Genomic DNA, 9,793 nt, shown 5'->3' with positions numbered 1-9,793 from the left:
CCAAAAAAACCGATATATCCGATATATCTCGGTTTTTAGGTACACCGATATATTAACCGATATCGAAATTTTGGGCCTTGATATAATATATATTAGATGCAGAAAGAACAGAATTACTGCAACCATTTCACCAGATGCAGGTCAAGTCCATGAGCATTAGGTTATACTGTCAATTATGATACTATCACATAGAGTATTGCACTATGACAGTATGACCTGATCTTTGCCAGCATTAAATAATTTCACAGTTAATTTTTAGAACTGATCGAAATTACTAATGGTCGATGGGGAAAGTAAGAAAGCACTATGGTAATTTACGATTTTAGTAGTAATATCAAGCGTTGAGTTTATAATAACAGATAAAATGGGTCTAAGACCAATAGCTGTATGTTCTTTATCACTCATCCATTTTGTATCAGACTAATCAAGATCTGCATGTAAATCCATCCTTATGTAGGCCACAGAACATTGAAGTAAATGGAGAAAGCCCCCAAATAATACTACTGTGATCAATAAAATCAATGTTATCAACACCTGATCTGATGTACATGATCTGTTGGTACATCACTGTTTATGCATGAACGTTGCTTTGTATCTAAAGTTACTTCACAGATCAATTACACAATGCACTGTACAGACAGCAATCAGCGTTTGTTTCAATCTAAAAAATCAACACTTTAATACAGAAAAGAGGGATTGACTTCACCACACCTGAGTATAGCCTCGGTCATTGGATTCTACACCCTCCAGAATCTTGCCCACGACGGACATTGCCATACGCAGAGAGTTCCAGAAGATCCATGTCACGTCCTACAATGTTCTTAAAACAAAAATAAATCTAAGTTGGAAATAAACAAATCGAGCACTCTTTATCTATATTGGTTTGTTTTTCAGTCACATGTTAACAGACACGTAAAGGTCTTAGGCTTGGTACCTGAAACCCGGCAATAAGAGCTTTTCTGTATGAGATCAGCTTTAGACATCTCCATGCGATTTCCCTTTGATTTATTAGCTGTAGCCTGTAACATGAGAGGGAGTTCAAAAAAATTAACGTTGAAGAAAAATGTGCATCAAAGTACCAGCTACTGGGACGAAATCTATTCCACCAAGTAAGACCATTTCGACTACTATTATAAAGTCCTTATTATCTTTTAGTGATACAATTATACGTCAGATTACTGACCAAGGATTAGCTGGTCTGAAAAACCCATCAAACGGGAAAATCCTAAATTGAAAACTGTGTCTGTTTTTGTGTGTGTGTGTGCTGGGGGCGGGGGGGTGTGGGGGTGTTTCAAGTCTAAGAAGAGATACTAATTTGAACGACAGTAAGCATATTCCATATACCAACTTACTGAACTATGATACTTGAGAAATACAGAAACATGTGAAGCATATAGCAGATATTCGAATAACGACTCAATCATGTTGGAGACACCTTAGAGAGGGGGGAAACAATAAATTAAGGTTCAAGACCCTGAAAAACATATAAACCTGACAAGATATGGGCATCCTCACATAATGGCGCCATAGCATTTGATACCTATGAAGTATTTTTTTCTTCTGTGATTGCTAGCATTTTTTTACTCCTAATATGTTCAGAAGAATTCCGTCTAGACAGTCAACTAATTGCACCACTCAAATACACAATATAGACCCAAAGAAGTGCACCCATAAGAAGTACGCCTAAACTTCAGAAGTAACAAAATCAACAACAGATGCTACGACAAAGAGGAAAATACCTGTAAAACTTGGCAGTTCTCCAAAGTACTTTTTCCTCCCTGAAATTTACAGAAGAGAATATTCTCATGCTTGGACCACAATTGGATATGCTATAATGCATCACATGAATCAAATGCTTAAATTGACCAACTAAAGATTGCAAAGAACAAAATACTGGAGTTAACCAAGTGAAGATTGCTACGAACAAAATACTGGAGTCAACCAAGAGAAGACTGCAAATGGCCACTATGTTATTCCTATGATAGCATTAGAAACATAGAACTAAAGAAAAGGAACAGTGGAAGCGAACGCCATGCAGAGAGCAGGACATAGACATGTGAATAAGCTGGATTAAACTGAAATTAAATCCTATTACAACAGTGTTACTTCTATGAAGCACCGATACGTCCCTAAGGGTGAAGTATCCGTGTCCGACACGGATACGCCCCGATACGTGTCGGATACACGATTTGGAATATCCGATTTTATAATTAATTTTTTAATTTCCGACACACGGGGGATAACCAACTAAAGATTGCAAAGAACAAAATACTGGAGTTAACCAAGTGAAGATTGCTAAGAACAAAATACTGGAGTCAACCAAGAGAAGACTGCAAATGGCCACTATGTTATTCCTATGATAGCATTAGAAACAAAGAACTAAAGAAAAGGAACAGTGGAATCGAACGCCATGCAGAGACCAGGACATAGACATGTGAATAAGCTGGATTAAACTGAAATTAAATCCTATTACAAAAGTGTTACTTCCGGTCATCTATGAAGCACCGATACGTCCCTAAGGGTGAAGTATCCGTGTCCGACACGGATACGCCCCGATACGCATCCAATACGTGTCGGATACGAGATTTGGAGTATCCGATTTTATAATTAATTTTTTAATTTCCGACACGCGGGGGACAATAATCTCACACATACAAGAATTTTTTTTGGAATTTCAACAAAAAAAAAACAAGTGAAATAAAATCCAAGTTAAGAAGAGATGCAAGAGAAGAAAGATGAAGTGAATCCAAGTTATACATGTAAGTTGCTGCTTAATGTGTTTGAATTGGTCATTTTATGAAGTAGAATTGCCATTTTAATTTGAATTTGGTGAAAAATGCTCAATTATATATAATATTTATATATATATTATTCAAACGTGTCCATAACGTATCTGTGTCCTATATTTTTGAAAAATGCCGTGTCCGCGTATCAGTGTCGTATCCGTGTCGCGTATCGGTATCCGTGCTTCCTAGCCGGTCATGGTAGCAAGTTTATTGTGACATCTACCAAACTCCTCTTACCTATGCCGTGCACAAGCAACCATCATTGCCTTGAAAAGTACCCAAAAAAAATAGAAGAAGAATTTAAATTGACTTCGGTTATTCGACGTTGCAACAAGTACCAAAAAAAACTATCTCCCAATATTTTCCAATGAAATGCAACAATGATGCTCATATTTATTTTTCAAAAAAAAAAAATTAAGCAAGGTCATAAAATGTCAGTGTTCAATACCCAACTAAGCTAACACTTACTGCCATTCAGTCATTGGCATCCAAGTTCTCAATGCTTAACCCCTCATGTATGTCAAAATGTGCTCAATGGCCACTATGTTTTTCCTGTGATAGCATTAGTAACATAGAACTAAAGAAAAGGAACAGTAAACTAGATTAAACTGAAATCAAATCCTATTACAAAAGTGTTACTTCTGGTTATGGTGGCAAGTTTACAGTGGCATCTACCAAATTCCTCTTACCTATGCCCTGCACAACCATCTCCTTGAAAACAATATAATAAGACTTTAAAGTAACTTTGGTGATTCGACATTGCAACATGTACCAAAAAAACAGTCCCCCAATATTTTCCAATAAAATGCGACAAGCATACTCATATTTATTTTTCAACCAAAAAGTCTAAGCAAGGCCATAAAATGGTAGTGTTTAATCCCCAACTAAGCTAACACTTACTGCCATTCAGTCATTAGCATCCGAGTTCTTAACGTTTAACCCCTCATGTATGTCAATATGTGTTCAATTGTTTGAGTCTTCACACCCCCATCAGACACCTTAATGTCATCGAAAACATGCCAGAGACATTCCACTATGCATTCATGTCAACAAAAACTAGCAAGAAACAAGTGCATTACATAGAGCTAATAAAAAACCCAGAATCAAAATACCAAGTAAACCAAATCACTACAACTTGTAGTCCAAAAACCCCCAAACAAAAAATAAAATTCCCAAAATTAAACCAACCCAGTTTCAAAAAACCCAAAACAAGAAATGCCCAACAAACAGAAAAACATAAAGAACAAAACTTTGAACTCAATCATTACCTTAGAAAAGGGTACAATGTGATCATAATCATGACAAAGACAACCAGCACAGCCAGTAAGTTTCCTAAACACAAGGTTCCCAAGATAATCACGTCTCCAACGTTCAGGATCTCTTCCTTTAATCTTATCAGCTTTCTCCCAACACTGTTGTTTCACACTATATGGAAAACTTCTTGGGTTTGCATTAAAATAGTTGTTGTTGAGTTCAGGTGTTATTTGAACACCCTCGAAATCAAAAGTGGGTTCAGTTATGAGTTCATGGTCATGAAGAGAAGTTGCACGTGGAACAACAGATGAGTTTCTGGCGGGAGATGAAGAAGAAGAAAAGGAGGAGGTTCTTCTTTTATCCTTTTTTGTTCTTGGCTTCATTTTTTCTGTTATCTCCAAAATCCAAAAATAACAGACAACGGCTAATTTTATGTATTGGGGAAATTTTGTTTATTTTGGGCCTGTTTATGGGCTTATGTTGTTGCCACTAACTCTTTTAGCCCAAAGTACATTTCGCAAGTTCACGCTGGAGTAGAATAGAATTGTAGAATTCGTACCATGTATGTTATAGATGCCACGGCGAATTACTAGAGTTTAAGATATAATCTGAAACTGATTAACGACTTCCATCGAATTGGAAAGAAAACTATAAGTATGACAGTAAATCCTGGATGATTTAGAAATCTTGTATATTGAGATTGTTTTTTGTGTTTAGTTAATTAATACGATGATGAAGACGAAGGCAATTGTTTTCATGTTTGTAATTTTTCTAGGTACATGCATTGCCAGCTAGTTTAGCATGTACGACACCAGAGTCCTCTACAGATGAGTCCTATACCGATAACTTCTATGCCACGCCAGAATCATATACTGATGAGTCCTATATTGATGATTCCTTTTCCGACGAAGCAATTCCTCTTCACACTAGACTCGGACCGCGTCATCTTCCTCGGTCAAGGTTTGGACCTCGTTCATCGTCCTCATGCTCGCCCTCGTCATCGTCCTCACTGACCACCTATTGTTGTCCCTTCACCACCATACTCTGAGTCCATTGCTTCACCGCCCCAATTTTCTACAGGACCTAGTCCAGCACCATCAACTTCTCAGTGTTGGTCAACAATCCGTCAAGTTGAAACGTGTGTACAAGAAATCATCGGATCGTATTACAGTGGCTGTAAAGGAGCGTTTTGGCCTTTCCTTTACATACAAGGAGGGAGAGGGAGAACGGATTAGAATATGGATAAGACCGAGTTCGTCGATGAGCGAACTGCCTACGTATCTTCTCTTGATTTTGGGGGGAGAGAAAAATCAGGTCTGGCGTAGTTCATACGAGTGATATTTATAGGTGATGAAAGTGAATCCTCACCCAACACGTGTAAAGAACAACACAAATGTAGGGTGAAAATTGTGGAGGCGTCTAAGACCTGTGCTCATAGGTCTAAGACCTGTGTAATGATGGGGATTAGTAGCCTAGGTTAGTAGCTTGCGGCAGTGGTCAGTAGCTGGCGGCAGTGATCTGCGTACATGTAGTTTCATTCATGATTGCTTCTAGAAGGTAAGCTGAGTCACGATCTAGAACGATCTGTGTAATGATACGAACTGTTTTGGAGCGATCTCGTAGCTTGTCGATGCGAGCTAGTGACATAAGTCGGCTGATAAGCACCCAAAACTGTAATATTAAACCCCGAGAGACATAGCATTTTGGTCGATTATGTGTTTAATAATCATGTAATAATTATATTTTCGTACTTTTGCAGGTTTCCGCAATTAAAATGAATATAGTGATAAAAACTGCGATCGGAAATGCGAGGAATCACGGGGAATATTTGGAGTTTCCCACTCAACCCCGTGAAGCCGAAGTTTCCAAAAGAACGAGAACCGGTCTTGAGCGGGTCCGCATATGAAGAAGCGAACAAACTTTTGAAGCTCAAATCGGATAAATCTAGGTGCCGGCGTTGGCTAGTGAAGCTCTAAGAAAACGAATCTGGGGAATATTTGGAATTCCCACTCAATCCCGTGAAGCCCAACAAAGCCCGACTAGAGCCGAAGTTTCCAAAAGAAACGAACCGGTCGCGAGCGGCCCACATATAAAAAGAAGGGGAAACTTAGGAAGCTCAAATCGGATAAATCTAGGTGCCGGCGTTGGCTAGTGATTTGTCATAAATGGCGACCGGCTGATTTAACTCTACGTAAGGACAAAAAGTCGTAAAACGCCAAAATCGGCAAGATGGCCCATTGGTGGACTAAGTGGACCCACTCTGCGGGCCCAAAGGCATGACGAGTCAGCATAGGTAGGTGGCAAGTGATGGGTTCAATTTGGTGCCACCTTGCAAGAGGAAAGACACGTACCAATTGAATTGGGCTAAAAGACAAAAACCAAAACACAAAAGGACAAAAACCTTAAATGAAAGTTTTGTTTCGTAACAAAACTTTGAATCAAATTGATTTACATGGAGACAAAACTTTGTTATTCGAAGTTTTGAATGTCTAAATTAGCAAACAGACGAAACCCAATTAAAGGCTTCACGAGACATCAGCCTATATATATGAGGGGGTCACCTTCATTACCTCTTCAGCATATTAATGCTTTAGTTACGTTTAGTTTTCTTTCTTGATCTTACCTTAGCCATTTTTTTTTTCAAAGAACTTAATACGATAAGTTATTTTACCCTTAATACTTGGTTATTTTTTTCTTGTTTAATTTCGTCACGCATTTATTTACTTAATGTATACGAGAAGTTTTATTATTCCTTCTATGATGATGAGCTAACCCCCGGAGGGTTATCTTTCGCTTCGATGTGAAAATCTGGATTGACTTCGTTAATATTCTAGAATCACTACTTAGGAATTAGGCATAGAATTAACATCCGGTCCCAAAAAATAGATCAGTACAAAGTTAGATCCGATGCTCGAGAACGATCTACGTAGCGAAAAAAATGTCAGACGCAGCGACTCTGCAGTGTCGACGACTCTCCAATTCGTCCGGTGATGTGAACTTGTGCGGAGCTGAAATAATATACGAGAGATGAGGTATTATCGAAACTCCTTATGCTAGTGAAATCGACCTAGAGATGTGGGCATGCACTAGGGATCGATCTTCGGCGTCGTCTCGAAAGAGGCAATTAGAGATGTAGTGATTTAGTAATAAAACTGTTGAAAAATGATTCTTGCATGAGCATGATTAACTCTCTCCTATTTTCTACATTTTGTTTACCTATATATAATCGTAGTAGTAATTTATTTTATTTGCATTACCGTTTATTTTAATTAAAACCAACTAAAAAGAAACCTAAAAATCCTACTCACTTAAAGTGTAACTCCGGTTGTGAACCTATCCGAGCCCTAAGATTTGGGACGATCCCTTACTTTCGACCTATCCTACCAATCCCGTGAGTAAAAGGTAACTTGACTAAAACGCGTCACTATACGGACGTTGGACTTTGGACTTTGGACTTTGGACTTGGACTTGTGGACCTCGGACTTTGGACTGCGGACCTCGGACTTAAGGAAATAAGTAACTGAAAACCAATAAACAAACGTGTGTAAAGACCGTTTTATCATCGGCGAAGTACGTCAGAGATTGGTGTGGTATTTCTACCATGCTGAGCACGTGCTTGATATTCCAGAAGGAGAATATCACTCCCTCACACAGCCCCCTCTCAGTAGGTCATGCCGGTCGTTGAAGCGATCTGTTGAGAGAACACTTTAGCGCGTGTGGAGCATGTCTAAATAGAGAAGCTGGTGGAAGTGGAAATACCTAACGAACTATGAAGATCGATCCGTGCAAACATTTGACACGTGTACGGCACGTGAGCGAATCTGAGCAGTTGCAGAGAAAATATGCCGCCCCATTTTTCGGGATTTGAAAAGACAAGACAGCTTGTTGGAAGTCGTGTGCGGCTAGGGCTAGGATGTAATCATAACGCTTTGAGAACTAGAGGGGCAGTTATACAAAAACTACGCTGGCTCTCTGAAACGCCATTTTGTTGCTTCTCTTTGCAGAACCTCACTACACTAAGAGTCTTCAGGTTAGTTTTCTGCCATTGTTGATCTTTTGCTCTCTACTTCGTTCTTGCTCTTTGATATTAAGTTGTTAGTTTGTTCGCTTAGTTGCTTGCGGTTAGAGTTGTGAGAGACAAGAGAGAGATGTCTGACTCAGACGATACGCGATCTAATGAGGTTCGCGAAGTTTCTCTTGGTTGGGATAACGCGGAGGAAGAGAAGGAAGAGTCAGTTTGTGGGGTGAGCGATGGTGACGATGAAGATGATGATGTTGATGAGGCGAAAGGTGGGAAGGATGATGCCCGATCTGCATCTGTGGTTGCTGCAACTAGCACTTCAGGTCGCGGTGAGAGGTAGTCTTCTAGTGGGCTGCGTCCTAAGACTGTGGATAGACACGCTTTGAGGGCGTTCCCCTACTTGAGGGAGACGTATGGGATAACCGTAAGCAGTCTCAAAATCCATGAGCCCGACCAGGACGCACGGGTCTTTAGTGATAGGTACAACCCACCGAACTATGGTGTTATAATCTGTGAGGGGCAGCTGAGGGCGTACATGACGATACCATTCTCTAAACTGGTTTGTGAGTTCTTGAATCGTTGTGGCAAAGCGCCTTGTCAGTTTATGGGTAACATGTGGCGGTTGTTTAAGGTGTTTGACCTGTTGAATGCCAGCGGTGAATACCGGATAGAGGTCACTGATATTATTGAGCATTTCTCAGTAAAGCGATCTCGGGCGCTGAACTTTAGCTTGCACACTCGAGCTACGAAATCGAGCGTTCTGGATGGTGTGAGTAACGAGTCTTGGGATAAAAGACTGTTGATGTTGGTTGGGAACTTCTGTGCTAGGGGGTTTCAGTGTGGAAAATAGGATATGCGAACTTACTGGTGGGTTGTACACTATCTGAGTATTCCGATATTGCATTGGTTGATATTGTATTGATATTACTATTTTGTTGTCTGTGCAGAGCTTGCTTTAGAGAGGGAAACGGATCGGCAAGTGATCGAGAAGTTCGCGAGGTTGACTCGAGTTGAGAAACGGGCGAAACTTCTGGAGGTTGCGCATTTCTTTAAGGAACGGGGAGGGCCTGGGATTAGGGAAAAGAGAGAGGTGTAGAAGAAGAGGGCACGGGGTAAGGTGATTGGTAATGCTTCGAGTAGGTCAGTGATGGAAAGGTGTAAGAGTGACTTGATTGCGAGGGAAGATAAGAACCGAGGTCGTGATGGGTCGAAGCGACCCTCTGAGAGGTGCTGGTACTTCTGGGGTTGGAATTGGGAGGGGTCAAGAGGATGCACCCTTCAACTTGGATGAGATCATCTTTGAAATTCCTGAGCGAAGTTGCTTGCCAAAGAGGAAGGGTAGCGATCCTGAGGCTCGACCTGCCAAGGTCGCAAGGGTAGTTGAAGCCGCACTTGGAGGCAATTCCGGGCCTGGTGGTGAAGGGCGGCTCGTAGTTCGATATCAAGGCAATGCCCTACTTCAACGTGCTGGGTGAGGAGACCGCTGAGGTCGCTCCAACCAAGGTCGCTGGAGATACTCCTGGTAAGATGAAGGGGAAGGCTGCTATAAAAGAGACTGGCAAAGGTCACTCCAGTGGTGGGAAAGATGAGCTGGAGCGCAACCTAATGTATATGGATGAAGTGACTTGAAAAAAACGCTATGTGAAGAGGTCGGATTGTAGCTACAAATCCGCATCGATATCTACTTGTTTGCTTGAGGGGATGATGCTGGATGGTGATAGAAAGGACTTGG

General features: G+C 40.6%; 1 protein-coding gene across 2 annotated transcripts; it reads right to left on the bottom strand.

The window, feature by feature from the left end:
* Window positions 1-468: 468 nt before the first annotated feature.
* Window positions 469-4,461, bottom strand: LOC147522458 (HNH endonuclease). Of its 2 annotated transcripts, none has more exons than XM_086593575.1 (4): window positions 4,055-4,461; window positions 1,740-1,778; window positions 935-1,019; window positions 469-820 (listed from the first exon to the last, which is right to left on the bottom strand). In XM_086593575.1, the coding sequence occupies exons 1-4, from the start codon at window positions 4,421-4,423 to the stop codon at window positions 804-806; spliced, it is 510 nt and encodes a 169-aa protein (XP_086449701.1). In that variant the 5' UTR covers window positions 4,424-4,461; the 3' UTR covers window positions 469-803. The 2 variants fall into 2 exon arrangements, with proteins under 2 accessions (XP_086449701.1, XP_086449697.1); XM_086593571.1 differs by having other exon boundaries at window positions 469-810.
* Between the last annotated feature and the right edge of the window lie 5,332 nt (window positions 4,462-9,793).

The sequence above is a fragment of the Coptis chinensis genome, chromosome 1 (genome assembly GCF_015680905.1).
Source record: "Coptis chinensis isolate HL-2020 chromosome 1, ASM1568090v1, whole genome shotgun sequence".
Classification (NCBI taxonomy): Eukaryota; Viridiplantae; Streptophyta; class Magnoliopsida; order Ranunculales; family Ranunculaceae; genus Coptis; species Coptis chinensis.
Note: the sequence above shows the minus strand (reverse complement) of the source record. Positions and strands in the feature narration are given on the sequence as shown.